The 23,323-nt window shown below is 44.4% G+C and overlaps 1 protein-coding gene across 1 annotated transcript; it reads right to left on the bottom strand.

Moving 5' to 3' along the window:
* Window positions 1–1,566: 1,566 nt before the first annotated feature.
* On the bottom strand, window positions 1,567–21,145 carry CLDN7 (claudin 7). Its single transcript, XM_070767371.1, has 4 exons — window positions 20,832–21,145; window positions 6,480–6,644; window positions 4,332–4,416; window positions 1,567–2,817 (listed from the first exon to the last, which is right to left on the bottom strand). Exons 1-4 carry the CDS (start codon window positions 21,052–21,054, stop codon window positions 2,646–2,648), a joined length of 645 nt encoding a protein of 214 aa, XP_070623472.1. The 5' UTR covers window positions 21,055–21,145; the 3' UTR covers window positions 1,567–2,645.
* Between the last annotated feature and the right edge of the window lie 2,178 nt (window positions 21,146–23,323).

Genomic DNA, 23,323 nt, shown 5'->3' with positions numbered 1-23,323 from the left:
TTCCTTGCAGATGTTTCATGACCCAACTAGGAAACGTTGTCAGTGCTAGGAGGAGGGCTGGGGGGGTTGTGGAGTGGGGGTCGAGGAACGAGGAGGGGGTAACAGTTATTGTGGGGTCCTTGGTATTCTGTAAGATTGGACATTTCATGACCCAACTAGGGAATGTCATCAAGGCTAAGGAGGAGGAGGAAGAACAAGAAGAAACTATGGGGACTTCTGTGTTCTCTGAGGACCCCCACAATTTAGTTTGTCACAGGTTAATTTTGCACTTTGCTGACGTCAAGGTACATTATGTCTACTGCATTCTCACCACCTACTCTAAAAAAAAGTTACCCAAATAAAAAAAAAACTGTGTTAAAAGTCATTACGAACATTTTGTTCTTGACGTGTCTAAGTTGACTTCTGCTAAAATTGCAGCTTTGTTTCTAGTGGGAGTGTACCGCACCATTTAATAATAAATAATACTAATAACAGAGTTGGAAGGGACCTTGGAGGACTTCTCGTCCAACCCCCTGCTTGGGCAGGAAACCTCACACTCCTTCAGACAGATGGTTATACAACATCTGTTTAAAAACTTCCAGTGTTGGAGCATTCACAACTTCTGGAGGCAACTTCTGTTCCACTGATTAACTGTTCTGACTGTCAGGAAATTTCTCCTTAGTTCCAAGTTGCTTCTCTCCTTGTTTAGTTTCCACCCGTTGCTTCTTGTTCTACCCTCAGGTGCTTTAGAGAATAGCTTGACTCCCTCTTCTTTGGGGCAACCCCTGAGATACTGGAATTCAATTCAATTCAATTTATTAGATTTGTATGCCGCCCCTCTCCGAAGACTCACAAGAATAATAAAAACAATATTCCAGCGAAAACAAATCTTAATATTAAAAAGCACATAAAACCCTATCATATTTAAAAAAGCAAACAACACATACATACCCAAACATAAATATAAAAAAGCCTGGGGGAAAGATGTCTCAACTCCCCCATGCCTGGTGGTATAGATGGGTCTTGAGTAATTTTCGAAAGGAGTGTGGGGGCAGTTCTAATCTCTGGGGGGAGTTGATTCCAGAGGGCCGGGGCCACCACAGAGAAGGTTCTTCCCCTGGGGCCCGCCAAACGACATTGTTTGGTTGAGAGGACCCGGAGAAGGCCAACTCTGCGGGACCTTATCGGTCGCTGGGATTCGTGCGATAGCAGACGGTTCTGGAGGTAATCTGGTCCAGTGCCATGCAGGGCTTTAAAGGTCATAACCAACACTTTGAATTGTGACCGGAAACTGATCGGCAGCCAATGCAGGCCACGGAGTGTTGCAGAAACGTGGGCGAATCTAGGATGCCCTACGATGGCTCTCGCGGCCGCATTCTGCTATCATGTCTCCCCTGGTCCTCCTTTTCATTAAACTAGACATAAACCCAGTTCCTGCAACCGTTCTTCATGTTTTAGCCTCCAGGCCCCTAACCATCCTTGTCGCTCTTCTCTGCACTTTTTCTAGAGTCTCAACGTCCTTTTTGCATCGTGGCGACCAGAACTGAATACTGTGTTTCATTAAATCCACACTAGAGCGAGGCGAGGTTTTGTCCAAAAGAGTCTCATTTATTATATACAAAAAAAATTAATATATCAATTGCCAGTAATACAATTTTAAAAAAAATACACAAAAGGCACACAGCACCCGAAAAGGATGAGGGCTTTAAATAAGGCTATTCCTATTTCAATGTCAATTCCTCCCTTCCTCCAAATTCCCCCTCAAAAACCACCCCTCAAAAGTTAAAAAAAATCTTACCCAAGCAAGGAAATGTAACTCAAAGTAATTTATTCACCCCTCCGTCCAAGATAAATGATTTTGCAAAAAAAAAAAAAAAAAAAGCCAGGAACATATTTACTGGGAGAATTTAAGGGCGGGGTAGAAAAAAACGATCCGTAATTTTTAAGGGATAGGCTTAAAATCAAGTGGGGCCTCGCTTAACCAAAGGCTTCCCCAGCGAATGTTTTATATTTACACAATTTTTGAAGTCTCCCACCAGCCTGCCAAGAGTCAAGTTATAAGAGTTTTCGGCTGGGCTGACCCCAAGGAAAAAGGGGAGACATTTTTCCCTGGGTGAGGTGGAAGGGTCAAACGTTCCCTGCCCCTAAAGATGCCCAGCCTTGTAAACATTGGCTAGAGACCCTCCTTGGTGTGCAATTATAGGGGTCAAATCTTCTCCTGATGGATTGGTTTATTAAAGGGGGGTGTCCAGAAAACCTTGCTAGCGCTTCCTCCATCTCATTACCTCCAGTTGCGCTGGACTCCAAACCCCATCATCCCATCATCAGAAAAGGATTAGCGGGAATGTCCCATCTCTAACCCTTTCCGAGGCCAGTCCGAGGGGGGGAGGAATTGCAATTGTGATATTACAACGTCCACCTTCAGTACTGACCCCCAATTTCGCTAGTGAAAATAGCAACCCCTATTTTTTAAAAAAAATAAAAATAAAACTAAAACCAACCGATTCAATTGAAGGAATGATAAAAAAACAAAACAGGTTAAAAAGGGGTAAGATTTCCCCAAAGTGGGGAGGATTTAAAAGTCTTTAAGACGCCCAAACTGGGTGGCAAAATCCAGGCTGTTTCCGGGCTCAGAGGCATGTGGGTCTCGGCAGTGGCCTGGGCATCTAGACGTATTCTCGGCTACTGGGGGGTTTGGAGATGGGCTTCCCCGCGGGATACTGGCGCTTCTTGTACCCACCCTCGTCTCCCGGGCACGAACAGGAGAGCATCCCGCCCCCCAGCAGCGTCAAGGCGGATCCTGCAAAGCCGATGAAGATAGCGGGCCCAAGTTCATACCTGGAGTGGAGAAAGAGACCCACCGTGAGATGGCAAAGAATAAAGGGGAGGGGGGATTCGCAGAGGCTCCCTCCTACCACTAGATCAGGGAGGGCGAACCTACGGCACGCGTGCCACAGGAGGCATGTGGAGCCATATCAGACGGCATATGAGACGTTGCCGTATGTCGGCATGTGCACACTAACCAGGGAAGGCCGTTTTGCCCTCTGGAGGGTTCAGGGAACCTTCCTTGAAGCCCCGGAGTGCAAAAAACGGCCCAATGCGCAAACGAGAAGTTTGGAAAACTGGACTTCTAGTTTGCCTGTTGTACTGTTTTTCGCACTCCTGAGGCTTCAGGGAACCTTCCCCAAAGGGCAAAAAAACAGCCCGTTTTTCCAAACTTCTCTTTTGCCTGTTTTTTGCACTCTGGGGCTTCAGGAAGCCTGTTTGTTTGTTTTTTCTGAACTTCTGGTTTGCCTGGGTTTTTTCACCGGCCCAGGCTTCGGTGAGGCCTGAGCACATGGGTGAGGACAGGGGGGATTGTGCACATGGTCATTGCAGGGGGCAGAAGGAATGGGTGTGGGCACAAGCGGGCCAGGGGAGGGTTCCTCTCACCTTCCTACTGGCGCCCTGTGCGCACATCGTGATGTTTCATGTGATTATTCCATTTTATTCTATTCTATTCCGAATTCTATTCCATTCTAATTCCTATCCTGCTTCTGTGCATGGATAGAGGGACAATTTTCCTTCTGCGCACATTCAGAGAGGAAAATAATAATAATTAGGGAGTAAAGGTGCCATCGGGTACGGACCGGCAAAGACAGCACAAATTGCGCAATCGACAGGGCCAGTACCGGAGCAGCGCACCACACTGGTAGGGACCCACCTCTGATGCGCGTGACCTGGTGCGCGCACACACAGACCCTTTTGGCACGCCACCCCTGCCTTAGACCCCCTCCTAACAAGGTTCCCCATTTGCCTGTCTTTGCAGCCAGGGAGTAAAAAGAATTTGCTAGGCGTGTGAATTCTAGACAAAAAGGGGGATCCTTCCCCAGAGCACTTTACTGGGTGCTCTCTGGACATCACCAGTGATGGCCTGCTACCGGAACAGTAAGGCGCTATTTCTGGCAGCGATTTTTAGGATATGTGCACAGGTGCACGGCCCTGACACATGTGCGCACATCTCCACATAGGATTTGGCTTCTGCGCATGTGCAGCAAGCAACATGTTGTGTGAAGACGTTCGTGCGGGTGAGATTTCAGTGATTTTTGCCGATTTCTTGCTTCTGCGCATGTGTGGGAGCAAAAATATCACCGAAATCTCACTTGGTAGAAGACTCACAGCGGTAGAAGTCTCCCCCGCCATCTCAAAAGGGGCACACCCTAAATGGGCGGGGCCAGAGAGGAAGGGGCAGGGCCAGGAGAAGAAATCACATCGTAGTTTGCAGGTTGCATGTTGTTGCAAGTGAGCTGCATATATTTTTGGCGGGACGGCAGCAAAGACAGAGGGGTGTCATGTTTCTCCAGACAACGTACCTTTTATTGGTGGCGGACATGGGGTTGTAAAAATCTTGGATGATCTGGTGCGCGCTCCAGGCACAAGCGATGATGGAACTCAAGCCTATGCAGGTGGAGGATAAAACGGAACCAGGTTTGATCTTAGTTTGATGGCTTTGTTCCCAGGAGTGATATAAAACCTGGGAACTGCAGAAAATCAATTGGATGTTTTCTTTGGTTTTGCCATTATGGACTTGCCAAAGGTTAAAACAAAAAAAGGACCAAAATATGTTTGCCACCAGTACGGCAAGTCCTCGACTTATGACCCAAATGGAGCCCCAGAATTTCTGTCGCTAAGTCAGACAGTTTTGGGCCATGCTCGTTCCGTTAATCTGGCTAGTTGTTAAGATATTAATCTGGCAATTTTCAGCAGCTCTGGGTTTGCCATTGACCTTGCTCGCCGGCAGGTCGCAAAACGGGGATCGCATTTACCGCGACTATTGGTAATACGAGTCGCTTGCCGAGCGGCCGAATTTGGATCATGTGACCACGACAATGCTGCCATTCTTTCCTAAGTGTGGAAAACCGTGCTGTCGTATCTTCGAACGGTCACTAAATAAACGGCTGTAAACCGAGGATCATCTGTAGCTAGATTTGACCCATTAAAAACTTTTGGTGCTTATTCTCGTCGCACTTATGTGGTCCAGCATTTAGAGGTCCAAGTAAAAGTTCCAATTTATTGCCGGAGCCATCCCGGCACCTACGCTGGGAAACCTGAATCTTGAGTTTCCCACCCAAGGCACACCTGGGGATGGAGTTTAAAGGAGAATATGAGTTTCCCACCCAGTTGAAATTTCCCATCCCTTGTCCCCCACCCCCACAAACAATGTAGTTTGGCGGGACCCAGGGGAAGAGCCTTCTCTGTGGCGGCCCCGGCCCTTTGGAACCAACTCCCCCCAGAGATTAGAATTGCCCCCACCCTCCTCGCCTTTCGTAAACTTCTTAAAACCCACCTCTGCCATCAGGCATGGGGGAACTGAGATATTCTTTCCCCCTAGGCCTTTACAATTTATGCATGGTATGTCTGTATATATGTTTGGTTTTTATAATAAGGGTTTTTAGTTGTTTTAGTATTGGATTGGATTGTTTACATGCTGTTTTTATCATTGTTGTTAGCCGCCCCGAGTCTATAGAGAGGGGCGGCATACAAATCCAATAAATAAATAAATAAATAAAATAAACTTGTCATGTTGCCTACTCAAATTGTGCCGGCGTGGCCGGTTCTCCTTCCGCTTCCGCCCAGGTGGATGGGCCTAGGATAGCCTTGAACCCCTCGAAAGAATGCTTTGTGGTGGCACCTGTTCCCTCCTGAAAATCCCGCCTCCCAAGTTCCCATAAACATCAGGCCTTCTATAGATAGTGTGGCAAGCCATTGATTTATCACCAACTTCTGCACCCAGCTTAACATAGGGAACACTTCCGTGCCAACTCCAGAAAATGGTTTTCGTTGTGTGTCAAGATTGGAGTCTACCTGATGCAACATTCCAAATTGCAGAATGAGCGAAGAATTGTAAAACTGCTTACTCACAGCGGATATGCAAATTGTAATGTACTTTGGCTGACAAAAGTACATAATGCACTTTTGCATAGGTGTGGCTTGGCTTGAAGGTATTGTGGTTTAGTGTGGTTTAGAGTGCCTTGTGGCGGCTGAAGTCTTGTAGCTGAATATTGTAACTGGGAATAGTAGCTAGAGAATTGTGAGTACTTTGTATAGTAACTGCTAGAGAGGTGTAGCTGCAGTGTAAATAGTGTAGTTCTGCTAAGAAAGAAGTAAATATTTTCCTAAGAAACTCTGCAGTCCGTGTCTTCAATTATCTTCAAGACAAAAGTTCCTGATATCCTGGTTAGCAGTTTTGGCTATCTGGGTGGGCTAGTTTCTGCAAACGTTACTCCAAAAAGTGAGAATGCAGCCGATGGTGTGATAAATCACGGTTTGCCATTTGCGAGAGAATACTCAGGCAATGATAAACAAAGCCAAGGCAGGACGGGTTGCTTCGCTCAACGACTGCAGCAAAAAAAGAAAGGTGGTTTGTTTCGGAGCGGACTTGGCCGCCCAGGCATGGCGGTCACTCGCCAATGGGCCCAGCAAATTGAGAAGAAGAGACGGAAGAACGGAAGGACACTCACCTGCCACCAGGAAAACAATGCCGCCAGTCATGGCGATGCGGGCCTTGGTGGTCTTGTTGTCATCTCCGCACCGGGTACACTTCATGCCCATGGTGGCGATGCCCAGGGCGATCACCCCGAGGACAATTGAGATGACCATCATCGCCCGGGTGACTTGTTTGTAAGCTGCAGGGAGGAGAGGAAGAGCCAGAAGGTCAGAAGGGATGGGGGGGCAAGCAGCCGGATTTGAGGAGGGGTATACAAATGTAATAAGTGCGCTGTGGGGCCAAGAGGCGAGGCTCTCGCCTGCCAATCAGGGAGGGTGTGAGTTCGGATCCTAGGCAGAGGGCCGATATTTCTCTCTCTTTGCACAAGATGAGGATATATATCTGCCGAATAAAACTCCTCAATGGCAACGGGCAAAGGCATCTGGCCAGTAAAACGCTCGGCTCCATTGAGATGCTCGGATTCCACTCCAATGCAAGGGATTATTAAAAGACAAAGTAAAATAAAAAATAAAATGAATAAGTCACAATCACAGCAACTAAGGCACGGAAAGGCCTACAGGATAAAACCATACAAAGAATGGCCTGCAGGATTTGACTATGGGGGTTGAACTAGAAGACACTACCCTGATTGATTGATTGATTGATTAAAAGTGTCAAGAATGAGGCAGCCGGGAGGGTTGGCTGCAGGAATGGGGGGTTGCTGGCCCTACGTTTGGGATACACACCAGTCACCCCCCTTTTTGTAAGCGGGTCTCCGACAGCCATGGGCCTCCAAGTCGTGCCATCCTAAAAGAACCACCACATCTCAAAAATACACCCGTGGCACCCCAAAAATACACCCTAGCGCCCCAATTCCCACCCTAGTACCCCAATAGACACCCAGCACACCACTACACAACCTGGCACCCCAAAAACCAGCCCCTGGCAGCCAGTGCCCACTCCCAGCACCCAACATACCCCAATACCCCTCCCTGGCACCCCAATATCTACCCCCGGCGCCCCAATAATGACCTCCGGTCCAGCCTTCTGCTTTACACACTTCCACCCCCAACCCAGAAGCGGGATCACAATGCTTGCCCCCCTCCCCCGTGCTGGGCCCATGGTACACAACCACTACCACCCTCCTCTGCACGGGGCAAAGATCAAAGGGCAGCGCTTTGGCAGTGCAGAAGAAGTGGAGGAAGGCCATGTGTGTGTTTGCTCGGGTGTGGCACACACTTCACAAGCACTCTGGGTCCAATATGAGATGCCTGAAGGCACCCAGCCTCCCGTGGGCACAAACGGACACGCCAGGGACATGCGCCATTTCGGGGAAGGACGTGGAGGGATGGGGTGGCCAGAGGAATCTGCTCTGAGTCCTCGGAGAGGGGCGGCATACAAATCTAATAAATTATTATTATTATTATTATTATTATTATTGTTGTTGTTGTTGTTGTTGTTGTTGTCGTTGTTGTTGTTATTATTATTGTTGTTGTTAGTAGTAGTAGTAGTAGTAGTAGCATTAGCCACAGGGGGAGGGTTTTGCCCATGCTGAGAGACGGGCAGCAAATAAAGGAATCAGGTCTCTCTCCTCTTTTGATAGGAAAGGAGGGAGGGAGAGAGGAAAGAAGGAAAAGAGATGAAGGAAGAAAGAGAAAGAAAAAAAGGAAAGAAGGAAGGAAGGAAGGAGGGAAGGATGAAGAAAAGGGGAAGGAAGAAGGTAAGGAAGGAAAGAAGGGAGGGAGGGAGGAAGAAAAGTGAAAAAGAAAGGAAGGAAGGAAGAAAGGGGGAAAGGAAAAGAGATGAAGGAAGAAAGAGAAAGAAAGAAGAAAGGAAGGAGGAAAGGAAGGAAAAGAGAAGAAGGGAGAAAGAGAAAGGGAGGGAGGGAAGAAAGGAGAAAGAAAGATTGGAGAAAAGAATGAAAGGAAGAGGGGGAGGAAAAGAGAGGAAGGAGGAAAGAAAGAATGGAAGGGAGGAAGGAAAAGAGTGGAAGGAAGGAAGGAAGAGTATAAAGAATGGAGGGAGAAAGGGAGGGAGGAAGAAAGGAAAGAGGTGCCCAACGTTCTCCATTCCTCCTGTGTAATCGAGCCATTTGCCTACCTACCAGGGTTGTTTTTCTGCAGGGAGGAGAACTGAGCTCATGAAGGAGGAGATAAACCTGATTGATAAATAAAGATGGAAAAAAGAGGAGAACTTTGGCTACTAAAGAGAGAAAGGAGGGGAGAGAGAGGAAGCCACGTAAGGTGCCCACGAAGAGGGCGGGGCTGCCATGAGTCACCCCCAAGGGCCACATCCCGTGGCACATCCGTCACTCGGCACACAAGGGTGCCCCCGCCTTGCCTGTCACGTGACCACCTCCATCCGCTGGGAAAGAGCACAATATGGCTGGTTTCGACCAACAGGGAGGACACGGTTCAAAGTGTTGGTTATGACCTATATAGCCCTACATGGCATCGGATCAGATTACCTATGGGACCATCTTCTGCCACACAAATCCCAGCGACCGATGAGATCCCACAGAATTGGTCATTTTATTTCTTTGTTTTCCTTCTTCTTTCATCCTTTCTTTCTCTTTCTTCCTTTTCCTTTCCTTCTTTCCCTTCTTTCCTGCCTTCCTTCTTTCTATTTCTCTCTTCTTCTTTTGTTTGTGTCCCTTCCTTCTATCATTTTCTTTCCCTCTTTTCCTCCCCTCCCTCCCTTCTGTCTTTTTATCTTTACCTTTTTCCTTCCTTCATTCTTTCTATCTTACCTTTTCCTTTTTGTCTTTCTTTATATATTAATAATGTTTTTCTTCTTCTTCCTTTCTTCCTTTCTCTTCCTTCCTTTTCTTCTTTTTCGTTCTTCCTTTCTTTCTATTTCTCTCTTCCCACTTTCTTTCTATCATTTTCTTTCTATTTTTCCCTTCCCTCCCTTCTGACTCTCTTTATCCTTTTCTTTCTTTCCTTCCTTCTTTCTATATTTTCTTTTCCTTCCTACCTTCTCTTTTCCTTCCTTCCTTGTTTTTATGTCCTTTCTTTTCTTCTTTCTCTCTCTCTCTCTTTCTTTTGCCCCTTCCTTCCTTCTTTCCTCCCTCCTTTCCTTTTCCTTCCTCCTTCCATTCTCTTTCTGTCCAACCCTTATCATTCGCTTCTTTGATCCTTTCCCAAGCCTTCTGGCAATTCCTACAGGATCCTTTTAGACGTTTTTTAAAGAGGCCTTTAGGGGCCATCACCGGAAAGGCCCCATGCAAGATGGAAAAAACTATGTAAGGTGGTGCCCAGACCTTGCTGGATGAAGAAAAGGAGACCCCTCCGCTGCTTGAAACCATGGCATAAATCTGTTTAATGGCTGGTCCCAGAAGGCGTAGCGGCAACCAGGCCGAACTTTACAAATCAGTTACACAAGGAAGTAGGAAAAACAGCCAGAAAAGCAAAAGGAAGGTTGACTCACCTGCTCGAGATGGGCGGCTCAAGCAATTGAATAGGTTAAAGTAAACTATAGCAGAGTCAAACATAAACTAAGTAAACTGTCAAATAAAAATTAAGGAGCAAAATACAGACTTACAACTGTTTAGTGACCAACGTTCGAAGTTCCAATGTCGCTGAAGGGGGGTCCCCAAAAAACTTGGCCATGCAAAACTCGTGAACTTCAACACCCAGAATTCCCCCAGCCAGCCACATTGGAGTGAGTGTAATCTATCTTGACTTCAGCAGAAGTGGAACAAAGAGCTGGCTGAGGAATTCTGAGAGTTGAAGTCTGCGAGTCTTAAATCAGAGATTTCCTACTTTGGCCATTTTAAAACTCATGGACTTCAACTCCCAGAATTCTCCAGCCAGCCACATTGGGTAACTTTGTTCATAGATGGTGGGAATGCACCATTATTATTATTATTATTATTATTATTATTATTATTATTATTATTATTATTATTATTATTATTATTACTATTATCATCTTGACTTCAGCCAAGTTGGGAGGGGATTTCTGGGAGTTGAAGTCCACAAGTCTTAAAAGTTGCCAGGTTTGAAGGCCTCTGGGGGGGAAAAGGGCGGTTTTTCCACACATACGACCGTCACAAGTATCCTCACAATCAGGTGTCCCCAATTAAAATGTTGGGCAACTGGATAGTGTTTATGACAGTCGCAGTGTCCTCTGTATGTGTGCATTTGTGTGTGTGATACACAATCCCCTTTGGTGACCTTCCGCCACAATCAAAGACCCCGGGAGAAGCCACGCGACTTGCATAACAACTGCAGGGGTTGTGGGTGCGAAAGGATGCGAAAACGGGGACCAAAGTCTCTCGACATCTCATTTAGCGACGGATATTTTGGGGTGGCAAGTGGAAGACCACCCAGAAAAGTCCAAAGTGTAAAAGAAAAGCCACATGAAAATACATCTACGGTGGCTGAGAGAAACACGTGGACAAAAACCGGGCGGTATTGGACGCGTTTATCCGCCTCTGTCCATGTTTGACTCAGAAAAGCCAAAATAAATAAGTTAATTCTAAAGTAAAGAAAGGCTTGTACTATATTCTTGAAGCACAAACTGATCCTTCCCCAGATGGAGTGAATGATGTTTCTTGCACACTCCTGGAGGGGTTAAAAACCTGCCTTTAAAACCCCCCCCCCCCACAAAAACACCATTTAGTTGAAACTAAAGTGTTAAAGGGTTAAATAAGGTCCAGGAGGGAAGTGTTTTTAATAGGAAAGTGAACACAAGAACAAGGGGACACAATCTGAGGTTAGTTGGGGGAAAGATCAAAATCAACATGAGAAAATATTATTTGACTGAAAGAGTAGTAGATCCTTGGAACAAACTTCCAGCAGACGTGGTAGATAAATCCACAGTAACTGAATTTAAACATGCCTGGGATAAACATATATCCATCCTAAGGTAAAATACAGAAAATAGTATAAGGGCAGACTAGATGGACCATGAGGTCTTTTTCTGCCGTCAGACTTCTATATTTCTATGAAACAAGGGGATTTTTATTTATTTATTTAGTCCAATACACAATGAGGGTTTTAGTGGGTATATACAGTATCAATATACACATAGTAAAATACATGAAGAAGGTTATAGAGGAGATCCTCATAGTAAAATATATCTGTGAAAGAATAGAAGAGAAGATATAGTAATAGAACATATCAATGAAAGAATAGAAGAAAGGTAGAGGAGATATAGGAGAACAATAGAAGACCTCCCAAAACCCCTTTCCAACCCTTGTTATTCTACTATTCTTTTTTTCCAATCGTGTTCCACAAATCCTTTTTTTAAAAAACTTTTTTCTGCCTCTCTCTCTCCTCGGCGCCATTTTAAGTCCCTTCCTGAGAAACTCAGCTTAATCTCCAGAGATTCTCTGCATGCAACCATCTGGGTTTAGCATCGCACCCTTAGCCAGAAATAAGCCACGATTGACAGGTTGGCACACCTTCGTTTCCTTCCAAAAGACCCAGAAAGTATAGCCTCCCCAGCCCCGTTGCAGTGAGTCACCAGCCTGGCACGGCTCAGCATAATGGAGTTGTCACTCACACACACTCACTCTCTCTCTCTCACACACACACACACAAACGCAGAGAGAGAAACCAGATGGAGGAAGAAAGGTATCACAGTTTGATTTCACCTTTGCTCCCTCCACAACAGATCCAAGTAACAAAAGTCTATACGGGATCCGTTCGTACACGACAACTATAAAGCCACACCCTGTTTTAACATTTATGGACTCCTAACAATAGAGCTCTTTTCCAGAAGTGACTGTAGCATAATTGACTTTTGTCTCAATATACATCCTAACCTAAACGACCACAATAAAAGTATAAGCAGTTACAATTTTTTTTTATTTTTAAAAAAGGCAACCAGGATATTATAGATACTGACCTCTCGCCTCAAGACTACTACGATATCGTTTTGCTCGAAATGCAGAGAGTGCTTAAATTCTATGTACTAAATTATATGTATTAAATTATATGTACTAAATTGTATACAGTGGTACCTCTACCTAAGAACGCCTCTACTTAAGAACTTTTCCAGATAAGAACCAGGTGTTCAAGAATTTTTTTTGCCTCTTCTCAAGAACCATTTTCTACTTAGGAACCCGAGCCCGGAAATAATTCCCAGGAAATTTGGGAGCAGCACAAAGGCCCGGCCAGTTTACAGCCATTCCCCCTTTAATCCTGGCCACGTGGGCTGTCAGAGGAGCCTTTTGGTGGCGTCCCCCCTCTTGCCCGCCTGGGTTTCTCTCTCTGGCGCAGTGTATGGGAGGCAGCCTCGTGTTGGGTGTATGGGAGGCGTGTGCTCCTCCTCGCCGCCTCAGAGTCCCCCCCCCCTTTTTTTAAGCCTTAAAGTTTTGGATTTTTTTGATTCCCCTCACCTCACCTTCTTCCCTGGGCAGCGACTGTCTTCCTCCTCTTCTTCCTCCCCCTCCTCCCACCCAAATCCTGAGCTTTTATTTCTTTCCTAATGGGTTTGCACACATTATTACATTGATTCCTATGGGAAAAATGGCTTCTACTTACAAACCTTTCTACTTAAGAACCTAGTCACGGAACGAATTAAGTTCTTAAGTAGAGGGGCCACTGTACATTGAATTATTGTACACATTTTGACAAATGAGGAAATAAAATAAACAACTCTATGGATGACACTGGGAAAAGAGCCAGGAGAAACCCAGAGTATTTGGGTGGGTGGGTGGGTGGGAAACAAAAGCAGCCCCCCTACACACACACTTAAAACTTCAGAATGGCTTGCAGCACAAAGCCACCATCCCCCACAAAGAGAATTGAAAGCCTTTCCTGCCAGTAGGTTTTATGACATTGTAAACTATAATGACAGTCAAACAAGGTTTGTATGTCATAAACTTCAATATGTATCTAAGGCTGAAAGTCTTACCTGATTTTCTTTGGGGGCTGAGAGAAGGCCATCTGTCTATCGTCTCTCTCCGGCTTGGGTAAGGGGGTCGGGCTAGATAGATAGATATCTGTCTCTTCTATCCACCCATATCTACCTACCTACCTACCTCACTACCTACAACTATCTATCTATCTATCTATCTATCTATCTATCTATCTATCTATCTCTACCTACCTACCTACCTATCTACCTACCTATAACAATCTATCTATATCTACCTACCTACTTATCTATCTATCTATATACCTACATCTATCTATCTATCTATCTATCTATCTATCTATCTATCTATCTATCTATCTATCTATATCTGTATCTATATTTATCTACCTACCTACCTACCTATAACTATCTATCTCTACCTACCTACTTACCTATATATCTACCTCTCTATCTATATACCTACATCTATCTATCTATCTATCTCTACCTACCTACCTACCTATAACTATCTATCTATATCTACCTACCTACTTACCTATCTATCTATACCTACCTACTTACCTATCTATCTACCTATCTTACCTCTCTACCTATATACCTACATCTATCTATCTATCTATCTATCTATCTCTATCTATTTATCTATCTATATCTATCTACCTACCTACCTATAACTATCTATCTATCTCTACCTACCTACTTACCTATCTATCTATATACCTACATCTATCTATCTCTATATATGTATCTATATCTATCTACCTACCTATCTACCTATAACTATCTATCTATCTCTACCTACCTACTTACCTATCTACCTATCTTACCTATCTAACCTACATCTATCTATATCTACCTACATGCCTGCCTATCTACCTATCTACCTATCTACCTATTTCTCTTTCTCTACTACCCTTTCTACCTGTCTCTTTTATCCAGCCATAATCTATCAATATCTCTCCCTCTATCTACCTATTTCTATCTATCTATTTACCTATCTATCTTCTATCCCTCCATATCTATCAATCTATATCTACCTCTCTCTCTATCTTACTCTCTATCTACCTCCATTTCTACTTGTCTATCTACCTTCTATCCATCCATCTCTCTCTCTCTACTTCTCTGGCTTCTATCCATCCATATCTATCTGTCTGTATGTCTATATCTATCCTCCATTCATTTTATGTATTTATAGATGCATCTGTTTATTTATCAATCATATATGAATCATCTATCAGCCCTATCTCTTGATCCTATCAATTTATCTAACCATCCATCCATCCCTCCACCCATTTTATGCATCCGTATATGTACCTGCCTATCAACTGTCCTCTGTCCAGCTATCCGATCCCTGAGCTTCCTATTCATCTGTGTATCCCATCCATCCAATCCGTCAATCCATCAATCACCCATTTATCTATCCTCTATTTTCTATCTCTTTCCCTATCACCTATTTATTTTTAACGACACCCCACAGACACCCATGGAAAATCCTGCACGTCCTCCAAATCCTGCAAGTCTTCGGAGAAGGGCGGCGTACAAATCTAATAAATAAACGAATAAATAAAATTCCTGGCAATGATTCAGCTGAAAAGCTCCCCCCCCCGAAAAAAGCTCCCCCCTTGTGGGGCAGGGGGAGAAAAGGGGACTCTCCCAAGGGTCTACAAATCGGGGGGGATTCCATCCCCGCCTCCCCTCCGTGACCACTCCCCAATTGCTTCCGAAACCACCCGGCGCTTAGTTTCTCCCTTCATCATCCGGCCGAGCCACGCCCTTCCCTCCCCCCCACGGGGCCACTCGGTGGCAAGGTGACATCAGCCCTCCCCTGGGGCAGGTGTGCCAGCAATTGCACTCGGGTGCGCAAGGTCACCGCACAGATACACACAAGAAAACCTAAAGCAACGGAACAAAAGCAGCCGCCAGAGCGCCGTTTCGGCGAAACCCGCGGCCCCGCCACCGCAGAAAATTGTCTATTGCTCTCCCTTTCTGTTCCTGGTGTGTGTGTGTGTAACTAGGACTTCTTGGCTTCAAGGAAGGGTTCTCCCTCGTCTTTTTTTCCAGCCGGGACCCCCAAATTTGCCGGGGTCCAGCTAGAAAAATCCCCGAGGAAAAGGGCGGCTGATAAATCTAATAAGTAAATACAACCAACAAACAAATAAACAAATTTCCCAACTTTCTTCGGACACGCCCATCAAAGGAGAAATTACATTTTTGGCTCCAAAAGAAAATTAATTAAAAATCCATTATTATTTTTTTGCCACGTTTTTGCAAACAACGCACATACACAAAGATACACACAAGTCACCCATTTTTCTGGACGCACAACTTTTCTTTCAAGGATGCCCACTTTGGACGGGGGGGGGGGGGCGTGAGCTAAATATACCATGCAGCTCTGGCTGTGGATATGAATGATCTATTTTTGGGGGGAGGGGTGTTAATTTGTTGTTATATTGTTTTTAAAATGTTGTGAGAGTAGCAGGAGTTGGGCGGCTAATAAATAAAATCATTATTATTTATTAATTGGATTTTTCTGCTGCCCTTCTTCGAGGACTCAGGGCAGCTTACAATGTATAAAATTAAAATTTAAAATATTAAAAATATTAAATTAAAATTGAATTTTTAATTAAATTCTGTGTTTGGGGCCACGGTAACTCCCAGCAGCCAGCCTCTCTGCTCAATTCCCAATGTCCCTCCTGGCACGCCGGAGTCTGGATTTTTTTTGCGATCCCATCTGTGAAATAAATCCCGGATTCCTCTGTGGCCCCCTTTCCACAAACCAAGCATCTCACACACACACACCCCTTTGGCCCTTTGCTCTATTCCTCTCCTGCGGTTGGCCTTTATGCCGAAAGATAAACTCGGTTTGTTTTCCCAAGTAATGAAACTTGATAAGGTAATCAAGTGTACACTTTGGATTTATAAACATAGAAATTTCAGAATTATCTAGCCTGGGCATTAACATTGAATTGGTGACGGGCATCCTGGCACCTAACTCTCATGCCCAGGAAATAATGGCTCATCTCTTTTCCCACCTGTCGCCAGATTTTTTAACTTCCTCTCCTGCTCCAGGAAGTCCCGAAGATCAATATATATTATATATATATATATATATATATATATAATGTTTCACACCTGGTTCACCCTTCCCGACATGCATATTTAAACATTGCTCCATTTTGGAAAACAGTTTCCTCATTCTGGGCCAGACATTGTCTCCAAAGACCAAACCAAACCAGACATGTTGAGGTTGCTCAGTGTGTGTTAAGCTTTTGTTTGTTTTAAAAAAGAGGTTTTACAAAGTCCTTTTTTTTTTAAAGCAAAAGAGGAGAAAGAAACCCAGGAAAGAGGCCAGGAAAATACTTTGTGCTACCCTTTTTCACGTTTTTTTAAAAAAATGCTTTGCAATTATTATTTTTGTCATGATTTTCATTTGATTTTTTAAAAAATCATGTGCTTTTTATTTTATTTTTATTTCGTGTGACAGTTTTTATTCTATGTTATTTTTTTAAAAAATTACTCTGTGACATTTATACGCCACCCAACTTCAGCAGCACTGTGACTGGGCGGCTCACAATAATTTTATTTCATTCTGACGATTTTTTAATTTTATTTTTATTTCATTCGTCAATTTTTATTTTACTTTATTCCTTTTATCTCATTGGACAATTTTTATTTTATTTTTATTTCATTTGTTGATTATTTTATTTTTATAATTTCATTTGATGACTTTTATTTTCATCTTTTTAAAATTTCATTTTGAGGGCTTTTATTTTATTCCTTTTATTTCCTTTTCTCATTTTTATTTCATTGGACTATTTGTATTTTATTTCACTTTGCTTATTTGCAGGATCCAATCTGCAAATTGGGACCAGAGGATTTTAAAAAAAATTATTTTTGTTTGATTTGAACATTTTTATTTTACTTGACCATTTTTCTTCGTTTTATTTTATTTTTAAGGTCGACTCAGCCTTCCATCCTTCCTCCTGAAATCGATAAAATGAGGACCCAGATTATTGGGCGCTTATGAAGTTTATAAACCGCTTAGAGATGGCTGGAAAGCACCGTGAAGTCCAAGAGCTATTGCTATTATTTCATATTATTAGTTTTATTTTGTGCTATGGTTCACTGCACAGTCAGCCAGGTATTTAAACTGAATTTTTGCCATTTTTGTCTGTCTATCAAGTCCTTTCCAAGCACTTGAGATATGCAAACATGGATGTTTTGATAGGGTTACAAATTTTATTTATTTCTGTTTCATTTTATTACTTTTAGTTGTTTTGTTTTGATTTTCTCTTATTATTTTTACTTCCATTTTACTTTTATTTCCTTATTTTAATTTCATTTTAATATTTTTATTCCTATTTTGTCATTTTGATTTCTCCTTTTACTTTTTACTTGCTTCCGTTTCATTTTATTATTTCGATCCGTTATTTTTATTTCATTGTACTATTTTTGTTTTCTGTTTTACATTCTTACTTTTTCTTCTATTCCATTTTATTATTTTGATTTGTTCTTTTTATTTCACTGTTTTTATTTTCTGTTTTATCATTTTTAAAAAATTTTTAGCAGGCTGACCAAGCTACAGTGCCAACCTGATCAGCCCCCACACCCCAAAATTAATAATAATCAGATTTTGGAGTTGGCAACCCAATTCTCTCCCACTGCATTCCATTCTCCAGTTAAAAATAACAACTTTCAGATAAAATCCTAAATTCTTTGGCAAAGAATAAAAGCAGCCAGACGAAGGAACTGAACTGTGCTGGGCACAGGCTGGACCCTCCCAATGGCACCTTTTAATGATGCCACCTTGAGAAAAGCCAAGCTTATAAGGGAAACTCAATGAAGGACCATTTAAGGATAATTTATGCTGGGGATGATGGTTTATTTTTCACCCAGGAGAAAATCTCCCACTCCTCCAATTTTGGGGAGTCCATCTAAACTTCCACAGAAACAGGGGTGACCTCAAAGGCCATATTTACTCAAACTGTTCCCTAATTTTCTGCCTTAATTTTCTTGGAAAGAAAAAGAAAGTAGGAAGGAAAGGAAAGAAGAAAGGAATGAAGAAAGAAAGAGGAAGGTTAATGTAAATATGTTTGAAACAGATGCTAGACTATGTACTGTCTTTTTAAATGTATATATTTTCAATAAAATCTTTACTTAAAAAATAGAAAGAAAAAAGAAAAAGAAAGAACTTTATAGAGTTATTTTACCAACTTTTAAACACCACCCAGAATCACTCTATAGCAAGAGGAGCAGCCTATATAAATTTAATAAACGCAAAATCAATAAAAATCAAATTCAACCTTGGATGAACTCACCGATTCAGAATCTTAGCAGCTTACTTCATTTAAAAGTGGGGTTTTCCACCCCCTACCCCCCAGTTAATTTCAGCAACTTTTAAGACATCTATGAAAGGTATCTCTGGCTGTTTGTTGGTCAAGACCTGGAGGTCAGTAAGGGGCTTGGGTAATGTTTCCTTCCATCCTGATGTTTTTTATTATTTTTTTACTAGTATCATTTATGTGAATATTATTATATCTTTACATACCTCCAATATGTACATGACAAAACAAATAAATAAAATAACAAATCTAGTGCCAGTGTTTCTCGCAACTTTTAAGAGAGCGGGACTTCAGTTTCGATAAATTCGATAAAACTTTTTTCAGTCGGTCAAGTGGGCCAGGCTGAATAAAAACAACTCAACTCAAATGTGTGTTTTTCTTTAACTTGCCGTCACATTTGGCAAACCGGGTCACCTAGATTTTTCAGCACACCTGTGATTTTTTCACCCCACCCCACCCAGGTGTGTTATACCAAGGGTCCCTGTTTGGGGGAAACTGCGGAGGCCAACCCCATACATGGGCTTTTGCTCAAGAAATATCTCCCCTCCCTTCCTCCTTTCTGTCCCTCCTCCTTCAAAGGCCACTGGGGGTGGGGCGGGGTGGGGAGGGAAGAAAGGGGGAAAGTTATCCTGAGCCTTTTGTAGGCCTTGCTTTTAAAGGTGTGGCTGGGAGGGGGTGGGGGAGGGAGGGAGGAAGGGAGGGGACAAAAAAACGGCCTAAGCAACTGACCCAACCAGCCCCGGCAGTTTTTTGAGAAAGGAGGAAAGAAAGAAGAAAAAAAATAGAGAGAAAACTCCCTGAAAAAGTGGAAGACTTTTTCTCCTTTCTTTCTTTCCAAAAAAAGTTTTTGAGAAAGGAGGAAAGATAGAGGGAAAAAACTCTGGGAAAGTGAAAGCATTTTTCTTTTTATCTTTCTTTTTCTATCTTTCTCTCTCTCTCTTTCTCTCCCCTTCCTTCCACCCTCCCACCCTCTTTCGTTCTCTTTCTTTCTCTCTTTTCTTTCCAAGAAAATTTACTTAAGGCAGAAAATCAGGGAACAGGTGCTTGGAAGAATTCCAAAGGTGTGTGTGGAAGGGGGGGGAGATGCCGGCTATGGGGGTTCGGTGGGCGCCGTTTGGGGAGGGAGGGAGGGAGGGGGGAGGGGCCGCGTTGTTTGCCAAGCCGAATCACTTAAACCAAGGAATTAAGTTGAAAGTCCTCTTGGAAATCACCAAACCGCCCAGCTGGAAATGCGACAAATCTCCATTTAAGACTTTTTAAAGCCTCCGGGATTTTTAGGAGAGAGAAGGGGATGTTGTTGAAAACGGAGGGGGGGGGGGGAGGAAAGGTAGAAATACGGGGTAGAGGGAGGGCAAAAGGGGAAGGACAGACCCTCCCCATTTCCCGGAGGCGCGCTGTCCACCAGGTTTCCCACGCAATCCAGCATCCATCGCAGAGAAAATATTCACCCAGGGGAATATCTGGGGGGTCTGCTTCAAGTTTGCGTGTCACCCCCACCCCCCCAGGCAAAAATTGTGCCTCGCTTCCCTTCCGGCGTAGAAACGAATAAGAAGCAACCCCCTTCGGCTCCGACGGTGGACGGGGGCCATTTTGGAGGCGGTTGGAGGAAACCGAGAAAAAAGTGCCCCGGGGCACGCACAGAGCGCTTTCTGCCCGCCCACAACCGGCCATCAAGAAACCCCGCGTCCTCTTCCTCCCACGAGCGCCCCTCCAGCCGCCGCGATCTCGGCCCGACCGCGCCCTGCGCTCTTTTTGGCAGCCCGACCCGAAAAACGCCCCCTGCGCGACTTCCCCGCGCGTTTTTCCCCCTCGTTTTTTTTTAGAAAAGGAGGGGTCTTTTCCGTTTTTCTTTTCTCTCTTTTCTCTCTTCTTTCTTCTCTCCTCTTTCTCCTTCTCTCCCCTTCCTTCCCCTCATCTCATCTCTTTCTTTTTCTCTTTCTCTTCCCCTTCCTTCATCTTTTTCCTTCTCTCTCTCTCTCCGCTAAAGGCGATTGGGGTCCCCCGCGGGAAGAGCCCGCGCCCCCGACAGACAAGTTTCCTCTGGCTCCCACGCGTGGCAGCCGGCGCCCGAAGGCGCACACCGGCTGCGGCGGGTTGAATCCGGCCGCGGCGGGTCGAAAGGGCGCAGGAGGTGCGGCCCGCCAGGTAACCCGCCAGGCGCGTCTCTCTCTCCCCCCTCCCCTCCTTGAGGACCCACAACCACCGCCACTCACTTCCCAGGGCCAGCACGGAGTCGTAGGCCTTGCACTGAAGGTACCCGGTGCTCTGCCACACGCACTCCATCCAGAGGCCGATTTGGAAGGACTGCGCGGTGATGAGGCTGCCGTCGGCGAAGGACGAGACCTGCCACTGGGGGAGGACGGTGGCGGTCAGATTGGCGATCACGCCCAGCAGGCACAGGACGAAGCCCAGCAGTTGCAAACCCGAGTTGGCCATGGCGGGAGGAAGCGGGAGTCTCGCGCGCGCTGCTTCTACTGCTGCTGCTGCTGCCTTTACCTGCGCGCCAGGTGAGCGCACCTGCCTTTATGCCCGAGGGGCGGGGGGAGAGCGGCTGACATCAGGGCCGGAGGGGGAGGGTCCACAAAGCCACCGGAGCCCGCAAGCGCTTCCTGGAAGGGGACGGACGGCTGCTTTTCGTTTTCTCTTCCTCTTTTTTTCTCCCTTCTTCCTTCCTTCCTTCCTTCCTTCTTCTCTCTTCTGCTTTTGACCTGCCTTCCTTTTTTCCTTCCCTTGTCTCCTTTCCCTTCCTCTTTCCCCCTTTTTTTCTTTCCTTCTTTGGTTCCTCTTTTTCCTTCCCTCCTTCATCTTTCTGTCCTCCCTTCCCTCCTTTTCTTCCCCTTCTTTCCTTCCTTCCTCCCTTCTTTTGTCTCTTTCTTCCCTTCTTCCATTCCCTTTCTTCCTTTTTATTTCTTTCTTTCCTTGTTTCCTTCTTTTTCTTGTGTGCTTCTTTTCTTCCTTTCTTCTTTTCTCTTCTCCTGTTTACCTTCCTTCTTCCTTCCTTTCATTGTCTTCCTTGTTTTCTTTCCCTTCCTCTTTCCCTTACTTCCCATCTTTCTTTCTTTCTTTCCTTCCTTCCTTTCTTCCTTTCTTTCCTTCCTTCTCTTCCACCATTCCCTTTCTTCCCTTTTCTTTCCTTCTTTTCTTTCTCTTTCTCATTTCTTTCATTTTCTTCTCTTTCCTCCCTCCATTCCTTCCATCCTTGGTCTTATTTCTCTTCCTCCATTACCTTTCTTCTTTTTTCTTTCTTTCTTTCCTTGTTTCCTTCTTTTTCTTGTGTGCTTCTTTTCTTCCTTTCTTCTTTTCTCTTCTCCTGTTTACCTTCCTTCTTCCTTCCTTTCATTGTCTTCCTTGTTTTCTTTCCCTTCCTCTTTCCCTTACTTCCCATCTTTCTTTCTTTCTTTCCTTCTCTTCCACCATTCCCTTTCTTCCCTTTTTCCTTCTTTTCTTTCTCTTTCTCATTTCTTTCATTTTCTTCTCTTTCCTCCCTCCATTCCTTCCATCCTTGGTCTTATTTCTCTTCCTCCATTACCTTTCTTCCTTTTTCTTTTTCTCATTTCTTTCCTTCCATCCTTTGCCTTCCTTCCCTTCCTCCATTCCTTTTCTCTCCTTCCTCCCTTCTCTTCCTCCATTCTCTTTCTTCCTTTTTTCTTTCTTTCCCTCTTTCCTGCCTCTCTTCCTTCTTTCTTTCCATCCTTTGCCTTCTTTCCCTTTCTCCATTCCTTTTCTCTCCTTCCTCCCTTCTTTTCCTTCATTCACTTTCTTCCTTTTTTCTTTCTTTCCTTCCTTCCCTCCTTCCTTCTTTCTTTCCATCCTTTGCCTTCTTTCCCTTTCTCCATTCCTTTTCTCTCCTTCCTCCCTTCTTTTCCTTCATTCACTTTCTTCCTTTTTTCTTTCTTTCCTTCCTTCCCTCCTTCCTTCTTTCTTTCCATCCTTTGCCTTCTTTCCCTTTCTCCATTCATATTCTCTCCTTCCTCCCTTTCTCCTTCCTCCATTCTCTTCCTCCATTCCCTTTTTTCCTTTTCCTTTCTTTCTTCACTCCTTCCTTCACTCTTTCTTTCTTTCCTTCCATCCTTTATCTTATTTCCCTAACTCCATTCCTTTTCTCTCCTCCCTCCCTCCCTCTCTCCTTTCCTTCCTTCCCTCCTTCCTCACAGACTCAGTTATAATGGCAATAGGGGCATCCTTGTCTGACCTGAATAACAAATCTGGGCCACAGGTTCTCATAGATAGACGTCTGTCGGTGAGGTTCCCTTGGTAAGAGTCAAAAGAGCATCAAAAACAACTTGACGACAGATAATCAATAAATGATCAAGCATGGATTCCCGAGAGCCGAGTGTGGGAATTGCAACAATTCCTGGACTGTGGACCAAACACCAGACACTCTGGCCAGGGGGGCTCCCACAAGGGGCTAACCCAACACAACACACCCCTTTCCACCAACAACCAATCCCACCGGCTGGATCTTCGCAACACTCACAGGCCATATTGATGTCCCCCAATCCAGGTAAACTTCAACTCCCAGAAGCCACCAGGGCAGAGAAGGGAAGGCCGAATTCAGATGCGTTTGGGCGAATTTGCAACTCAAAGTTGTTAGGGTTTTTTTTGCTAAACTGCAAGAAAAGTTTAGCGGTCAGCAGAAAAATTGTGCATTTTTTTAAAAAATGCACTAAATCCGGGGTCCTCAAATTACAGATCCTGGGATAGA

This window comes from Erythrolamprus reginae, chromosome Z, assembly GCF_031021105.1.
Source record: "Erythrolamprus reginae isolate rEryReg1 chromosome Z, rEryReg1.hap1, whole genome shotgun sequence".
NCBI lineage: Eukaryota > Metazoa > Chordata > Lepidosauria > Squamata > Dipsadidae > Erythrolamprus > Erythrolamprus reginae.
Note: the sequence above shows the minus strand (reverse complement) of the source record. Positions and strands in the feature narration are given on the sequence as shown.